Source organism: Dermacentor andersoni, chromosome 9, assembly GCF_023375885.2.
Source record: "Dermacentor andersoni chromosome 9, qqDerAnde1_hic_scaffold, whole genome shotgun sequence".
NCBI classification, from domain to species: Eukaryota; Metazoa; Arthropoda; class Arachnida; order Ixodida; family Ixodidae; genus Dermacentor; species Dermacentor andersoni.
The window spans coordinates 27,796,644-27,815,018 of NC_092822.1; the positions used below are offsets into that span (position 1 = coordinate 27,796,644).

General features: G+C 46.0%; 1 protein-coding gene across 1 annotated transcript in view; it reads right to left on the bottom strand.

Moving 5' to 3' along the window:
- LOC129383807 (uncharacterized) overlaps window positions 1–18,375 on the bottom strand; it is a 145,591-nt gene that overhangs the window by 65,467 nt on the left and 61,749 nt on the right. Inside the window, exon 3 of the mRNA XM_055068691.1 lies at window positions 3,433–3,489. Coding sequence (XP_054924666.1) covers window positions 3,433–3,489 — 57 coding nt within the window. The remainder of the gene's footprint in view (window positions 1–3,432; window positions 3,490–18,375) is intronic.

The window sequence follows — 18,375 nt, forward strand, 5'->3', positions numbered from 1 at the left end:
ACGACATCACACGTAACGACATCTACAGGCTCTGAACTGGCCGCTCTTCGCGCTGCTGTCGAATACATTGAAAAAGAACCGCCCAACAAATGGGCAATATTTTGTGACTCGAAAGCAGCCCTCCAGAGCTTGAGAAGTTTACGACGTGGCAATTATGAACAGCTGGTGTCACAAATCCACGAAACCTGCCATTGCGCTTCTGAAAGAGGACATAACATCATATTTCAGTGGCTGCCGGGACATTGTGGCATCGTTGGTAATCACCTCGCCGATGACGCTGCCCGACGTGCCCAGGCTGGCTCACCGACACTCCTTATACCTTTATCCAGAGTCGACGCTGCAAGAGAGCTTCGCAATCTCGCTCGTACAATCACGTTAGGTTGCTGGCATACACCTCAGAACTCTAAGTGTCGTTTACACAGCCTCGACCCATCACTGAAACTTACATTACCAGCGAACCTTCCACGACGTGACGCAACACTGCTGTGTCGGCTGTGGGTAGGAGTAGCATTCACCAACTCCTACAGCTATCGTATTGGAATGGCGGATTCACCAATGTGCGCGAAGTGCAAGTGTGAAGAGACCATCAGTCACCTTCTGTGCCACTGTTCTCGCTTCGATAATCAACGCGAGACTCTCCAGTGTGCCTTAAATAGACTGGATGACAGGCCATTTACGGAAGCGAAGATCTTGGGGGCCTGGCCTCATAGTTCAATGGCCCAGAAAGCAGTTCGAGCGCTTTTTCGCTACCTGAGGGAAACAGACTTGAGTGCCAGACTGTAGACATCCTATATCTAAGTTCTCTCTCTCCCTCTTTCACTCCCCATTCCCCTCCCCACGTGTAGGGTAGCAAACTGGACTCAGTCTAGTTAACCTCCCTGCCTTTCTGTCTTCCCTTCTCTCTCTCTCTCTCTCTCTTATGCTCTAGCGACCCCGAGGGGAACGACATGCAATCGCTCGCACATTTATCCCCGAACGCAAGAAACTAGACTTGAGTACAGGGCTGAGAAGACAGGCACGACCCAAGCGAGAATGGACGCAGAAGAATAAAGCTATGTGGATGCGTCGTTTTTCCTTCTTGTCATTTTTCACGTTGTAGCTCTGAAGTTCCAACAACTTTCATACTGAGTATACACGCCTGTGGCTAAATATGCGCTTTTAGTGATGTCCTGCAACCGAAGTGAGAACAGTGTATCTTTTCCCCGTTTCCTTTATTCCACTGGGGCTCAGAATAACAGAAACCTGCATTTCATACCATGGACAGTGGACAGAAACATAAGCTACAATGGCTGCGAAGCTAAGTAAGTCAAACCACTTTACTGGCGATTGAGCACACTATTAGTGAAGTATGAAGCGCAGGAGTGCTGCAGGCTAAACAATATATTACAGCGTGCAGCTCGAGTCGGCCTCGCGCTCTAACTCCTAGTAATATTTACTGATGGCATTAAACAGCGCAATCTAACAAAGGGCCTGCGAATCACTATCTAACCATAATCAAGCTTTTATTGTGCTCGTGTTAGTGTGTGTGGGAGTGGGGGTGCAACAGATTTCATGAAACGTGGTTGAGCGGTTACCTTATAAGAACGTTACAGCTTCGGAGAGGAATCGGCGGCGCGCCGAGATAAAGCTTCCCTTCCAAATAAAATTTTTGAAATATTTTTTTTAAATGCATTAACCACGGCACAACGAAACAATATTAAACGCCGTTTCTTGTTCCTGGGTGACAATAGAGCAGCTCGTTTCAACCAGCCACGCACCAGCCTTTATACTCTGCACTGGTCTTCTCTTGCCCCCCCCCCCCCCTTTTTTTTTATTTATTGGCTCATCTATACGGTTCTACTTTCCTTTTTCCAAATTTTCATCTGAACTCTTCCGCAAGCCTCTGGTGTCGCACGGGGCTACATACTACGAAGCGAAAGTGAAGCAAAATGAGAAACAGCGCAGCGACATCAAAGAGTTCGCTGTATTAAATACTAACCGTCCCCTAACAAAGCTTGAGTCGTGAGCTCACATTCGTTGGGGGCTCGCTGTGCCCTGTTCAGATTCACCGGTCCGTGTCGTTAAATGAGCTCTCGCTCTGTCTATTTTGAATAGCACGCTGTTGAGTTAGGAGAGTCGCTTCTTTCACTGTAGGCATTTTTACTTCCGTGCACTAATTCAAACGAAGTGGGTTATCGCGCCTTCCGCTGCTAAATTAACCTAGCGTTCCATTCTTCCACTTCTTCGACTTCTTCTACTTCTCCTTTTGAAGACTGTAGGGCATTGCTGGCGTCTGTTTCCAATGAAACGTAAATGGCAATGGCTCGTGCGGCCATTTGGACATATAGAACAGAAAAGCTCGCCAATTTACCAAGTTGAGTTCGTACTTCGCAGTTAATATTTTAGGAAGCCACGGTACCACGTGTTTTCTGTAGCTTGGGTGGACATTTTCCATAGAGTAGCGCAGGAACAATGGGCTTCTCCTGGTGCCTCTGTGTAATGCAGGAAAAGGTTAAGCGAAACACTTGAAAGACTTGTACAAAGGTTCAGAGGTTTATTACTGAAGCATTACAATGCAAGGCCACACAGGCCAAACAATTGCCTCACAGGGAAGCACACGGTGGTGAAAGGCTATCGCTTCGAGCTACCTAAAGTCATGTGTGACCTATTTTCATGACGAAGTATATTGCTATGCCGCATCAAAAAATGCGCACCTACAGTGGAGTACTAGTAGATGCTTAGTTAAGCATTTACTGGTGCTCCTAAGCATCTGCTACTAAGCATCTACTAGTAGATGCTTAGTTAAGCATCTCCAGTTGCTAAGCACAGACCTCTGAGTGCACAAAAAAAGCAGGTGAAGAAGGGTCAGGTACGATGAGGTATGGCACAGTTCCTTTTGTAGGTCTCACTTGGTCAGAATTTTTTTTTCATGCACTCCCCTCTTTGTGAATTCGGAACGAGCCGTCTTAAGCCTAAAGTTGTATTACCATATGCAAAAAGGAGAACCCAGCAAGGGAGTGAGCCGTGAAGCAAGCGGAAAAGTGAACATTCCGTTTGCACATTTCAAGGAAGAAGCTGGTGAATTTCTGTCGATTAGCCAATGTTTACCTGACTCTTCATGTTAATAAACAAGGACCGCTTTTAAGAAGTGCTTTTTTTTACGAACTTTGCGTATGAATTTCTTTCGATTAAACAATGTTTACCTGAATATTCATGCTAATCAACAAGGACCGCTTGTAATAAGAAGCGCTTTTTTTTCGTGAACGTCGCAACCAAGCCAAAACTGAGCCACCCATATACAGCCACCACTTTCGCCGACATCACTCTGTACTATACGCTCACTTATTAGTAAGTTCATTAAAACAAGATTTATGCAAAGCAACTCTACGGCCCACGGAGCGAGTTTTATGCATGCAAAGCAGCACGCCGTCGCGAAATATGCGTTGCGCTCACCTAATAACTTGATAGGCCAAAATCCACGCCACCGTTCCCAGGCTGATCCACTTGTCCCTGTAGAACAATAAACAAAACCATTTGAGCTTGTCTGAGTGACTGAAGGGCTAGTTACGGTTGGTGCATGATTACAGAAATCAGTACCTACGTACATGACTGACCGGATTTTAACAGAAAGAAAATATCAGAAGCATGGGTTAGCTCCATCCCTCGCTTCTTTCAAAGGGGACGATGATACCGTCACCGTGAGTTCTGTGTCGCGGACGTAGGTGATTTAGAAGGTATCGAACAGTGCCGAGAGCAAATACAGCAGTATAAAAAATTATATTCACTTTTTGCACAACGAATGAAAGCTATCTAAGTAGCTTCACGACAGTGGTGCCTGCGTCGAAGTCAGTGACATTGCCTACGCCCGAGATAACCGCATGAATTCTATATGCATTACTTCACGAAAGTATCCTATATAGCTTGGCCTAATTATTCTCCACCTGGCAACCCAACGACAGCATGATTCTCTATTAATACTAACCATGAGAACAAATATACGGAAAAGTGTCAGACGACCACCAAGACTTTATCTTCATTACACAGCGCCCTGTTCTCTCTTCTGTCGTTTCTGGTGTCCCCTCTGGAGTTAATCACACTTCATCTTCACCTTTTCCTTTCATTCTTTTATCGTTCGCTTATTTCTGGTGCGACTCAAGTTTGATTCAGTGCGCTAGCGTTTTGACGCGAATAGCGTGACAGCGACGCAAATGATTGGCAGGCACGCGAAATGAGAAGAAGGCAACGTAGATGCCGGGGAGATAAACTTCGAGGAGAGGTAAGATAACAATAAGGAAACAAAGTCTCCAAGAAGGGGTAAGTTCAGTGACCGGAATGGCGGAAGTTTAATTATCATTTATTCATCGTGCCCGGCTCAAACGTGCGGTTAATACGAACGAGGCGGAACCCCGCCCACGCCGGTTCCCTAACAAAGCCAAGGCACGCACGGCTTACCCTCGCCTCTCGCCAATCCTTTCCGTTATATACTAGCGAGAAGGTGGCGTGGCTATTCTTGACGGGCAGTTGCCGAGCCTTGCTTCCCTATAAATGGAAGTTTGGGGATGGTGTCGAGGAGCAAAAGGATTTTAGGGGGAAGGGTGGAGACGGAGTGGGAGAGGGAGCGAGAGAAAAGGAGGGTCGGCGCCGGGAGGTGGTAATTCCGGGCCCCGTCCTATAGCGGGCCGCTTATACATATTATACGCGACGGTCACTGATCGCTCTAAGGGCCGGGGGACGCGGTGATGGCGAATCGGGCTTGATGACCGAGGCGCGATGGTGCCCTTTGAAGCAATCTTCATTCTGCCGCGGTGAGCGCAGCGAGCCGCAAAATTACGGCCACACTCACTCGAGAGAGCGTCGCATTCGTGTTCCTGAGTTTGGCCAAGCGGGGCAGGCGTGTAGAGGAAGGAGAATATTTCGGCCAAGAGGCAGTGGTCCGGATCAGTGCGGCCTGCGTTGGGACGAAGATGGGGATGAGGCGCCGTGCATTATTTCATTTTGTTTTATTTCATTCTATGATACTGGAGTCCCTAATGAGGCTATCGTATGAGGGGCGAAACAAACCGAAGCATACGAAACAACTGGCAAGTCGTAACAGCAGTACGAAACTTTAGAGTGCAAGACACATAAATGTAGGTTCGGGACGGGGAAGGGAGGGGTTAGGGCACTTGATGGCCTTGACGAGTTCCGTAAGGGATGAACATCGGGTATTGTCAGGTATATTGTTCCAGTGTTCAATAGTCATATAGGGAAATAACTATTCCAATGGACTGGGCTGAGTGTAAAAGACAAGTAGAGACTATTACACGCAGACATTCATATCGCTTTAAACGTGGACTACATTTAAACTATCATTCAGATATAGAGCTTATGCCATGTTTCGTTTACGAACTTCCAAAAACAATCTCCGCTCACTTTGTTGACGTCGCCATGCGGTACGGCATACTCGCCTCGTAGCCGAGTTTACCGGACTTGCTCGATACACAATGCGGCAAAACGCACTTCAGAAGGGGTGCATTTTTATAGTATACTTATGCAACCGCTCCACAAAGCTTACACTTCACATATATTTCAAATTGTCATTTGGTTCTGACTAGGCTTGTTTGTCTTTCTTTTTGATTACTCAGCCACTTACTTGCATGCGCTCGTAACATTGAGGTTTAGCATCAAGTTAAGATATTGCGTACAGTAAACACGTTGTTTATTCTGCAGGACTACTTTCTTCGACCACCACTCCATTATGCAGGTGCATTTGCTATGCTGCATAACGACCAGATAGCGCCGCGTGTCAACGTTGAACATGCGAAAGAAAGCGAAACCATTAGGATGAGAAGGTCACTTACGCTGTATTTTGGCTTACACCGCTGGCATCCGCGGTGGTGCTCCCAACTAAGTAGCTCCCTTATCAGCAACAAAAGAACACCGAACTTCCACGACAGGCGAGATGGCTGAGCCCATTATATCAGCGGTGCTTAAGCTGCAACCAATTACACGTCGAGGCTAACTAAGCCAGATGTTGGGCGGCCCGCCAAGATCGCGATACATTGAATGCGGCAGAGCGACAGCCTTGTGGGCTTTGCTTGAGGCTGCGCTGCTAAATGCATCGGAGAGCGTAAGCAAATCCCTTTAGGAATAGAAACCCTAATATATGGACCGACTAGCACCCGCCTAACGTGTAACCGGCCCACGATTTATAAGCCAGAGACCCTACGAGAGGAAGCCCAGCAAGAAAGCTTCAGTAATAGCTTATGTAAAATGCAGATGTAGTCTTTTTCCTGGATCTTGGGTGGTTTATGTAAAAGTAAGTAGGTTGATTGTTCTATTACAGCTATAGTATTAACAACGTCGCAACAGTAAATAAGCTGAGAGGGACAGTTCTGTTTCGTCTTTTGAGCATCTAGGACCTACCGGAAAACCAATAAATGAGGCGCCTTTGACACGCGTCAACGGAGTACGACATATAATGCGCTTCTGCCCTTACAAGGTGCTTTTTGCTTTTGCCACTATAAGAATGTCGTTTGGATGACTAGCCGATCAACCGTCTGAATCAGGCAGCACTCAGTGCGTGGCAACCTTCTTTTATTGCAATTCGCACTGAAGCGAAAGAAGGGCGAACAATCGTTTCAGGCTACGGCTGAAGCCAACCCAACCGCTCACGAAACCATTTAAAATGAAAACACCCAGGTTCACCCCAACTAGGTACTGATTATATTAAAAAAGAAACATTGCCCACGAAGGTACGTGACACTAACACGGCTCCGTTACCCACATGCCATTTCGATGACAGCGGACCGCACTAGAAGGAAAATATGAAGCAAGAGCACACTGGAACAGTTTAGATAGATTTTGCTTAAACTGTTGACGTGTGATTGTTGCGTCGCCTCCATTTGAAAGGAAAACCACCAGTTGTATCAGTTAGGTTCCGTTCATCGTTCAATCGAGAGCATGGACCATCGAACATTATATGATAATGTGATGAGGGCTACACAACGAAGCATTTGTGTTGTTCTCGCCTTTGCATTCGTACTCTGCGCAATACTCGTGCTCTTTTCGTTGAAACGTAACAGCTTTGAACAGACCACGTTACATATACTAAGGAACATGGAAGGCGCAAGGTTGTGTTCTGATTCATTCATTCATTCATTCATTCATTCATTCATTCATTCATTCATTCATTCATACTTTCTCTCTTCCTTCCTTCCTTCCTTCCTTCCTTCATTCCTTTCTTCCTTACTTTCAGTCATTTTGTTTGTGAGTCACGTTTCATTTATTGTCAACAGGGCTTACCTAGGTCCGTGAGAAAAAGACATCTGGAAACATTGCACGTTAGCTGTACAGCATAATATCATGAAAATGTGGCAGCGCTGCCGCTACGTTATAATGGGAGCCAAACAGTTTCCACGCTCTTTAATGGCGGGATTTTCCTCTGAAGGCGAGACTAACACCTGTGGCCTACTTTTCATTAGTTCCCGACCAATAAATATTATTCAAAGTAGCGAGCAATAAACACGGCGAAATGTCAGTACAGTCGTCTGCTCCTTTTGCACACGCTGTGCCTGCTTGTTTTCCAACACGAAGACTCTCAGCACTACTTTGATACTTATTTCTAGCTCCTGTCGTCGAATCTCCCACTCTATCGCTCACTCCATTCGCGATACCTAGACATCTCAACCTAACCTAGACATCCAACCCACTGGTTACCCCTGACAAAGTACCTACTGATATCCCTTACCCAGATCGAATAGGAAGCAACCACTTTCCTGCCTCCCTTCTTCAACGACACAAATTCTTTCTTTCTCTCTCTCTCTCTCTCTGATTGAACCAACCTCCTCACGTGATGCTCGAGAGGCCCTCCGCTACACGAAATGCCGAAGCAGCTGCGGACAACCGCATTCTTTCCTCTTCCACTCCGCGCTCCTCCTTTCCACTTCAGGGCCAATTCTATCCGTGCGATCGCTTTCCAGGAAATGCACGCGTGCTTCCAACCTCCCGCCGCCCAGGAATGAATTCGCTTGGGTGAAGCGGCCCCGCAGTTCTGCCTCGGTACCGCGCGAGCTTCGAGAGAGCGCGCGCCCCTATCACGTGTTATAGATCCACAGGCGTGCTTGCGTACCCGGAACACACAAACGTGGGAAGCGCATTCCAGCCATTCTTGCCGCTCGTCCCTCGCCAAAACATGCGTGGAGCTTCCTCCCTCCTCCCTGCAACGATTTGCATTCCTTCAAGGAGATGTAGCATCCGTCATTCCGGGCGGGTATACAGTATCTAACGCCCAGTAGCGCGTGCGGACACCCTTGAGCAAAAGTATATGGAACGTGGCTTCCCCGATAAAAGCTGTTCTTCTTCGCTACATATGAAGGTAACTTGGAATTGAAGACTGCAGTGCAAACGTGCAAATCGCGGAATTCACTGTGCATTTGTCAGTTTCTGCTTCCGTGCCTGCATTACGAGTACACTGTTCTGTTTTTGTTTTTTGTCTTTCGGCGAGCCAGCTGAGTTCCGTGTGCTGTGCTCAAGGGCATGCGTAGTTACGTGCAACGAAAACCATGATTCAGGAATAAGTTAACTACCGCACGAGTAAGCAGAAAGAAAAAATTCTGGTGTTCTACTTGCAAGAACCGCGATCTGGTTATTGAGGCATGCGGTTGCGACGGTTGCCCCCATCGGAATGGGGCCGCCGCGGCCGGGATCAAACAGGCGACCTCGAGCTCAGAAGCGCAACGCCCTGACTACTGGGCTACCGTGGCGGGTAAGCTCAATACCATGAGGTCATTCAACAAGTGACAATATCTTTTGCGATTGCAATTACGTGGATGCTACATCCGTATAAATTCTTAAAGAAACAACATTGACGCCGCGCGACGTGTGCTGTATGTGTGAGTGAAAGCGCGTGAAGGTGAGCCGACGATGGCGGCTTAATCTCGCGCGCGCAAGGGAGGAAAGCGCGGAACAAGCGCGCTGTCTTCCGTCGCGCGCGCTGCACCGGACAGAGTGGAGGGAGAGGGAAGGGGTGTTCTACTCCGGTGGCTGCCTTCTTATGGTGCGGCCACGCAGATCCTGTCTTGAAAGCGATCAGCGATGGGGACAGAGTCTAGATGCGACGAGCGCTGGTAGCTTCGTGTGCGCTGTGTTTTTGCCGTTTAGTTTGTGATGGAGCGAGAGGCAGCACGAAGGTCAATTCGCTCGCTGCTGCTGCCACGCTTCCTCACTGCAGCGTTTTGACAGCGAGTTGCCACGGTCATCGAGTGAGATGTGTTCACGTTTGCTCGTGCGCTCGTGGCACCATGCTTATCAATTTAGTTGGTAAGTGAATGTTTACAAGTTTACACGGCCCATAAAACTACTATCCTTACTTCGTACAACTGCGTACTGATTTTCTATCGCAATCGATGCTTCGCCTTTCGAACGAAACTGCTACTTTTTTTCATTCTGCCGGAACCATTTGTGTTTGTAATCCAGTGGTTGATCTTGAGTTCTTGATTGGGCTTTCATTTTCGAGTACTTGCTTTGAATGGACTAACATAATGGTCAGAGCACAGATTCAGCCGGAAAAATATCACGAGTCAGTTGCGTCACTTCTGCAGACGGCACAAGGACGTGTACGTGTGCCTCGTTTTAGATCTAATGTTGTGAAACAAAGGCAATTCCATGTATTTTTCACGTCCGCAAGGATCATGCACTGGAACGCCCTCTGTTTTCAATAGAAGATTCAGACTTGCTAAATCCGAGCACTCGCTTGAGAATTACACCAACACACCACGAAAAGAAATACCGCAAGATGGCGATCCATGGATAGTACGTCGATGTTCATAAAGAAGCTGCTTCAAGCGCAAGTTCAGCTTCCTAGAACTAGCACACGAACCGCTTAAGTTTACCAGAAATAGGGGACGCGAGCACAAGAAATTCTTACGATATGAGCAGTATTTTTTTTCTTTAGAAAATAATGTTTAGAAAATGTTGCCGGGCTTATGTGATTCTGGCTGCTCCTTTTCAAGTACAAATACTCGCCTAAGCCACAGAAATTGAAAAATCATATGAAACACACTCGTACACAAACACACGTGGATACGTCGAACGCACTTGACATCAACCCACAAAAACAAGTGAGACGCACTCAGCCTTAAATTCAGTCAAGTCCTGTCCATCAAGTCAAACTCTGACCATGCACCAGCCCACTGAAGGAAATACTTAAAAGCACTTCTTCTTGGGCTAGTTGGTAGCTGTTCATTATAAAATATGAAGTCGCCAAATAAATGAACACACAAGAGAAGAGAGCGGGACAGGACGCCATCACAGAACACAGGCACATATATACCGTCAGTCAACGCATACGCACAGAGCAAACTTACAATCACACATCTAATCAAACATTCATGATACACAACGCTCAAGAAACTTCTTCTCGGCCTTATATAATGATAACGAAGTTTCGCTGTCCCGTTCTCTTCTCTTGTGTGTGTCGGTTTATTTGGCGTCTTTATATTTTGTAAGGAAGGAAAAACTACCCCGCACTCAACACTCCATTGGAAGCAAATATTGGGCACGCTCGTGGTTCAGCTCCTTCTCGCGAATGCCTCTGCGCAATCTGCTCGGTGATTATAAAACTCACTCGTCCTCACCTTTGTCAAGGAACGCCCCTTGCCGGGCAACCAGCCGACTCTGATAGCAGAGACCTAATGCGTCGTCAATGCTGGCTCGTTATACATCGCGACGATGCGAATTGGTTTGTCCAAGCCCGAGAAAATTGTTCTCATGCGAGCTGGTAAAAGTGCTTTTAAGTGGCTACGCACAGTTTATCTGGACAAAGTTTAGTCAACCTCACTGCCGTTCCTCCCTATATTTTTTTCTCTCTCTCTTTCTCTTTTTTCTACACTGTTCGAGCCGTAAAGAACGTACGCCTCTGGGACTTACGGCGAGTGGTCGGGTATAATGCGATATTTCAGCGTAGCCCGGGGAGGACCCATTAAATTAGACAGCTCTATTAGGAAGCGCGGAAGCCAGTGAAGCTCGCCGGAAGGACCCGATGTGGGCCGGGAAAAAAAAAATTAGGCGTGGCGCTTAATTTAACTGCGCGGCGTTGTCGCAACCTTCTATGAATGACCCTGTTATTTCAGACGTGACGGTATAGGCAGGATAATTGCGCCCACCCGCCGGTTTGCCTGCTTGTGTTTCATCGATTTATTTTGATAACGTTGACACGAGTTACGGCAGGGGTGGGACAAGCATTTTAGTTCCTCGAAATAGGATGTAGGCGCCTGAAGCAACACCATGATCTCCCTATGCCAGGCATGATTGCCTGCATGGCAATCCATAGACGCTCGTTTTAAACACTCATTATATCGCGAGCATAGTTATACTATGTTCGTGATAGGCTTCCCTTGTGTCATCGATGAATTAAACGAGGCACCTTGCTTGTATATTGATGAATATATGGGACAGATTGTAGACTATACGTAGGGCGAAGTTTAAATCGTACGAGTTAATTACGGATCATCTGGCACCGTCGTCTTCCTCGTTGTTGAGCTCCACTTGCACGTACTTCATCGCTATAATCAGGTTCCTTGAACCAAGCCCTCTCACGAATAAATCTGTAGCCTCTGCTGGCTGCTAATCCGACCGGTCGCCTATGCTTCTGCCTTGCCTTCGACAGGCCCTTTAGCCATTGTACCTCAATTCGGGTTCCTATAAAGACCTTTGCAATACACTGGGTATGCAAACACTCCTGACTGTTATGGGTGGTCTTTGCGAAAGCCGCAGAATGTAGCCCGCTCTCGTGGGAGAAAGATAACGGCCACCAATATCAAATATAGCGAAAATGGGAGGTAGGTGGGTGGAACATTACGGCCTTTGTGCAGTATGGTCAAAGATCCAGCCCATTTAACACACCAGGATGAACGTCGCATCAGTCGTGTAAGGATGACGAGAACGCAATTCATTTTTAATTGTCTCTCTACAACTGCACAAGTCACGCATAGGCGTTCCGCAAGAAAGTTCTCACCTTATTATTTCGATAATGCAATCACGTATGGGATATTTCATACAGAAGTAGCGTATCGCAGACAGATGCTTACATTGGCAGTTGTAGCATAGTATATCCTAGCAGATACATATAAATATCGAAGTATTTGTTCTTATATTTGTTGTCGAAGGGAAAAGGTCGCTTTAATACTAAATTTTGATGATCACTTTCATATTTTCATGAATATATTAAGTTCCCTGTAGGGAAAAGGCCTTTGTCAGTGATCTGCAGTTGTTTCTGATAAGCGTAAGCCGCCTTAACAGTGCTCAAATTACCGTAGGCAGTTTTATTTACATCGCGATAGGTGTAGATTCTAAAATTGTGACAGGAAACGTCGCACGCCGCAGTCGGCCGTGTTTTATTCCCGCTGAAAAAAAAATTCACCCAAAAATATCATACTCCCTAATGCGAAACTTGAGCGTAACTCTATGAGTCTTTATTTGGCGATACATTGGCTAGCGCGGACAATCTGTCTCGTGCGGCACCTTAGAAACAGAACGAAGCGTGGCGCGAATGCCTCGCAAATCGGGAGATCGCGAGAGCCAGCACGTGGTTGACGCGGGGGCGCGATTCCCGGCAGCCGCTCACAGACAGACCTCCGATGATACAGCGCTTTGTTTCCATACAGACGACGTGCGCTACTCTGGCGCCATCTAGTAACCAGTCACCGCAGAGCACGTCATGTGCAGCACTACGCTTTCTTCTCACGTCTTCTCTTTACCCTCCTCCTCCGTTTTCCTCCTCGCGCTCTCTTCGCTATCACCGTCTTTCATCTCCCGTTGCGCTCCACGTTCGCTCTTTTGTACTTCGCTGTGCTCGTTCGCTCGGTTACGTGGACGCCGACGCTCGCCGCAGGAACGGTCGTCTAAGAGCTGCGCTATAAAAACGTCCGAAGGTTACGACACTCCCTAACGCTAATTTTGAGCGCAGCTGTATAAGTGTTTTCATTTAGCGATATAATGAGGCGAATAATTAGAGACTGAAATCACCGCAGCGAGTGGCGGCGGACCAGTGCCTCCAGCGCCTTTGCAGAGGCCGGACAATATGGGAATGCTGCCATGATGAGCGACATCGGAACCAACTGTGGAAGAAGGCGACGACGAAGGCGCGACCTGCGGCACGAGCGCGTTTACGGGGTTACGCTAAGGGACGCCGATGTTCAACCCAGGAATGGGAGCCGAGGAGCTGCGCTCTAAAAAGGCCCCACTGATCTAGGGAGAAACGAAAAAGACACACATAACTCCAGATATCGGTACAAACGACTGTTTTGTTCAGAAATGGAAAAGAAACACAGCGCTTCTGGAAAGGAAACGAATTGTGCGTGAGGTTAACTGTAGCGCTGTGCACTGTGTGGTGCTGTACGCCTTTCTTTGACACCGCGTCATGGCGAGTAGGTGTGCGACACTGAAATAAACTGGGCGTCAGCGGCTACACATAGCAGTGTTGCTTCTTCCTTCTTATTTCCTTTTCCCGGTGCTGGGTAGCCTACCTGAGCTACCCTCCCGTATCCTTCTCACTCTCTCACTTTTTCACTCTCTCACTCTCTCACTCTCTCACTCTCTCACTCTCTCACTCTCTCACTTTTTCACTCTCTCACTTTTTCACTCTCTCACTCTCTCACTTTCTCACTTTCTCACTTTCTCACTTTCTCACTTTCTCACTTTCTCACTTTCTCACTTTCTCACTTTTTCACTTTTTCACTTTTTCACTTTTTCACTTTTTCACTTTTTCACTTTTTCACTTTTTCACTTTTTCACTTTTTCACTTTTTCACTTTTTCACTTTTTCACTTTTTCACTTTCTCACTTTCTCACTTTCTCACTTTCTCACTTTCTCACTTTCTCACTTTCTCACTCTTTCACTCTTTCACTCTTTCACTCTTTCACTCTTTCACTTTTTCACTTTTTCACTTTTTCACTTTCTCTCTTTTTCTCTTTTTCTCTTTTTCTGTTTTTCTCTTTCTCTCCTTCTCTTCTCTTCTTCTCTTTCTCTTTTTTTCTCTTTTCTCTTTCTCTCTTTCTATCTTTTTCTCCTTTTCTTTCTCTCTTTTTCTCTTTCTCTCTTTTCCTCTTTCTCTCTCTCTCTCTCTCTCTCTCTCTCTCTTTCTCTCTCTTTCTTTCTATCTCTCTTTCTCTCTCTCTCTTTCTTTCTTTCTCTCTTTCTTTCTATCTCTCTTTCTCTCTTTCTCTCTTTCTTTCTTTCTCTCTTTCTCTCTTTCTTTCTTTCTTTCTTTCTTTCTTTCTTCCTTCCATCCATTTGTCCGGCAGGCCAACAGCTGGCTGGTTGTCTTAAGAACTGACCATTCGCACTATGCATTGGCTGGCTGAAAAACAAATAGGAAGGTTGAAAATATGCTTTCGGCTCCCTCTTCACGTTCGTACTCCGGACTTCAAACGTGAATGATGTCGGTCAGAGCCCCTCCGCCAACTCCCCTCCTCTAATCTTTGTCAGATCCGGTCGTTAATCTCAAAGCTGTTTTCCACCTGCCGCCACGGCGAACACACATTCGAGGCGCCAATCGCTGGAGTCTGTTGCTTCTCGCTTTTCGTTCTCGACTTCGCTCTCATCGTCCTCCCAATAGCTGCTCGTTTATCTCCGACGTGTCTCACTGCTTTACTGCATTTCTTTCTTGCTTCTTTTTCCAGCCGTTTCTACATTCCAGGCCCGCTCCCCAGCTTTTTCTGGTTTTTGTAAACCGAGACATTCAGTCTTCCTTCTCTCTTTCCCGAGACGTTCGATAAATTCAATTGCTCAATGGCACAGAGCTGTACAAAAGCAGCCAGCCAGTGAAACAGAGGACGGTAGAAGCTTGCCCATGCTGGCGCATATCAATCGTTGCGCTAACTCAATTAACAGTTGCCCAATGATTCTCTGACCAGTTCAGCGTTCTTCGCACGCAGCGTCGTTCTCTTAGAAAGTATTGGAAAGAGCAGACCATTTATTCTATTTCCTACAGCTTTCGGAACGTGTCAGGCGATAAATGGAGAGTTAGGAAACATTTTGGCAAACGTTGGTTTGCGAGAGTTAATACGTTTCTCTTGTTCAACATAGAAAATAAATAATCAGATCCATCAACTTTGTCGCTGCAAGGCGGGGTATCGCCTCCTGCTTGTAACATAGCAGGGAAAAACAAAAGGCACTACGAAAAGGTATTAACAAAGTCTCCGCAAGATTGAGGAGAGGGAGAACCTGCCGTTGCGGTAATTCGCACCTGCCTACGTCCACGCATACGTAGACTTCGGAGAGTGCTGAATAAGACAGCGACCGAACAATGCATCAACTCAACGTGATGAAATGGGAAGAACACCCCAAAAAAGAACGTTAGACAGACAGACAGACAGACAGACAGACAGACAGACAGACAGACAGATAGCCGCAGTCCTTTGGTAAAAGAAAAGGTACAGTTTGTGTGTAGGCTGCCTAAACGGGAGCCATTTTATCCAACAAAAGTAAATCATTGAGGGAGTAATGTGCCCCATGTTCGCATAGGTGATGCATCGCAACAACCGCATGTATCCTGCAGCTGAATCATTCGGAACTGACCTTATATCCGTTGCTCTTTTTCCCTCGGGACTCCCAAGTGTTTTTGCACCTTATATATGCTATAAAAGTGCACAATCATTGCATTCTACTGGTATTAACATATGGGAAACAAACTTGGAGGCTAACAAAGAAGCTTGAAAACATGTTACGGACCGCGCAAGGAGAGATGGAAATTGTGCTCGGCGGATTATAGCCTGCACAGCTGCTGCGCCATTAAAATCCCAAATCGCCAACAAGAGAGATGGAAAGAAAAGTGTTAGGCGTAACGTTAAGAGACAAGAAGAGAGTGGTGTGAATTACACAGGAAATGGGGGTAGCCAATATTCTGGCTGACATCAAGAGGGAAAAAAATAGGGCTGGGCAGGCCATGTAATGCATAGGACAGATTGCGGTTACAGATAATTAGAGTTGCAGAATGGGTGCCTAGGGAAAGGATGCGAAGCCTAGGACGGCAAAGAATTGTGTGGTGTGATGAAATTTGCAGGCGCAAGCTGGAACTGGCGAGCGCAAGACAGCGGTAATTGGAGATCGCTGGGAGATGCCTCCGTCCTGGCAATGGACAGAAACGTAGGCTGGTGATAATGATGACGATGCTGCTGCTGATGATGACGCTCCTGCTGCTGCTGATGATGATGGTGATGATGAAGAAGATGATGATCATGGTGATGAAGAAGAAGAAGAAGACGATGATGATGTACGGGACGAGATTATATCCAGTTTTACAGATTTTTTAAATATCGGCCGTTGCAGATAACGTAGTTGTTGTCCTTGAGCTGGATTATTCGAATAGTCGGACATTACTAGCATGAGAAATCGAAACGCAGATGCAACTGATTAACAAAAATTCACTAATTTCTTAATTACAATACGGCACTTATTGCAACTTATGAAGTGTTGCCGGTGTGTTTGCAAGGCGTATTCAATTGGAATGAATTTACAAAATCACACCAGTTTGGAAACATGCGCCATCACACTCTCCATAAAAGTGCACTGTTGTTCCACCTAATCTTTAAAACAAAACTTTCATTATATTATGGAAACACAAAAGTAACCGGAATAGCCATGCATTAGGTGCGGAATTTTTGGGAAGTAATATCTCAAAACTAATACCATTCTGGATGTTCCGTTTTGCAAGTTCGCTGGCTACAAATCATAAATTGCAATGCGCGCCGTTACGTAGTTAATTAGAAAGTTGATTAGTTTATTTTAGTTAATTAATCAAACATGTGTTTCGAATTCTCGTGCCAGTAATATTCGCCCCTTCGAACAAACCCGCTCGAGAACAAGAACTATGCCATCCACCGCAGGCGATCTTCACGAAATTCCGCAAAACCTAAAAATGATCCCCCTGTATTAGAAGAAGAAAAAGACATTACGGAACCTCAAAGTCTGAATTCTCGAATCAAATAAGAGGGCACGTATTCCAATCGCAATCGAAATTTCGAATATTTGTACGCATGCACGCACGACGAAACGTTGTAAGGATTACAGCTGCGAGAAGTTGGCTGCAGGAGGTCCTGTTAAATAAGCACAACTATTCAGCCACTTGCGTTGCCGCCTGAACGTCTGAATTGCCAAGGATTGCCAAACAAGGCATGTTAGTGGGGCACGACGCGCTTTGCTTGTGTGGAACCGATGCGAGTTCACGGTGCATTCCGTTGGAAATACTTGCTTACCATTGGCTGGCCGCTTTGGTTGATATTTCGTACAACGTCGCGATTTGGCTGGCACTTGCCTCTGTGAACTGTTCCTGCGTAAGAGCTTTGGTGTTAATTCGAGCCCGTCGTCCTAAATACGAGCCTTGTTCTTTTTATTGTTTCATCGTTTCTTGTTATCGTGTCGGACTAGTGAGCTTTCCGAATCGAATCAAGTACGAACCTCAAAATAAAAGAATAATGGGAATACCGGGTTGAATATATATATATATATATATATATATATATATATATATATATATATATATATATATATATATATATATATATATATATATATATATATATATATATATATATATATATATATATATATATATATATATATCTTCGCTTCTAACACATTCAAAAATTAATTTTGTGTGGACATAGTTTGGGGAAAAGAAAAATAAAGAACACTGCAATGCGATCATTGACACACGTATGTAACTTCATTCGCAATTGTATGTGCGGACAACTGAGGAATTTGTGCATGAGAAACAACTTCTTTCGGCACTCTGGGACACCATGACAGGGGCGCCCCAACATTATGACAACCAGAAGAACGTGCAGCGGGTGAGCGTTGAAGGAGAGAATCGTCATGGTCCAACGTAGCGCGTTGTTTCAAAAGGGATGCAAACATTGTGAGTTTACCCAAATAATAGACAGACAGTGCGAATTCGTATAGTAGCCGCCTAAAAGCGAGCCATTCTTGTTGAACGCGACTGGAAATTACTGAGCAGACGTTATCGATCGCGCGTGCTCGCTAAAGAATCGGTGATCTCTGCGAAGCAGCCGCAGCTTTTCTGCAGCCGAACTGTGTCGGATCAAATCTCAACAACCTTAGCCCTCTCACCCTCGAAGTCGTTAATAAGCGTTGTTATATCCCTTAAATTGGGCAGAAACGAATTTTCGACAATTCCTAATTGCGGATTCTCGATTCGAATGCGAATTCAACGGCAGAGAACATTCGATTCCTGTTCGAACTTTCGAATATTCGCGCACTCTTAATTTTTTCGTTCGTTTTCTTCTTTTTCTGCTTTCTTCCCCAGTTAGCCCGAGAACTAACCAGTATGCTAGCACGGTGTTTTTGCTTCTTCGACTTCGAGGCCAACACGGCCACGCGAAGCATCTACGCTATGCG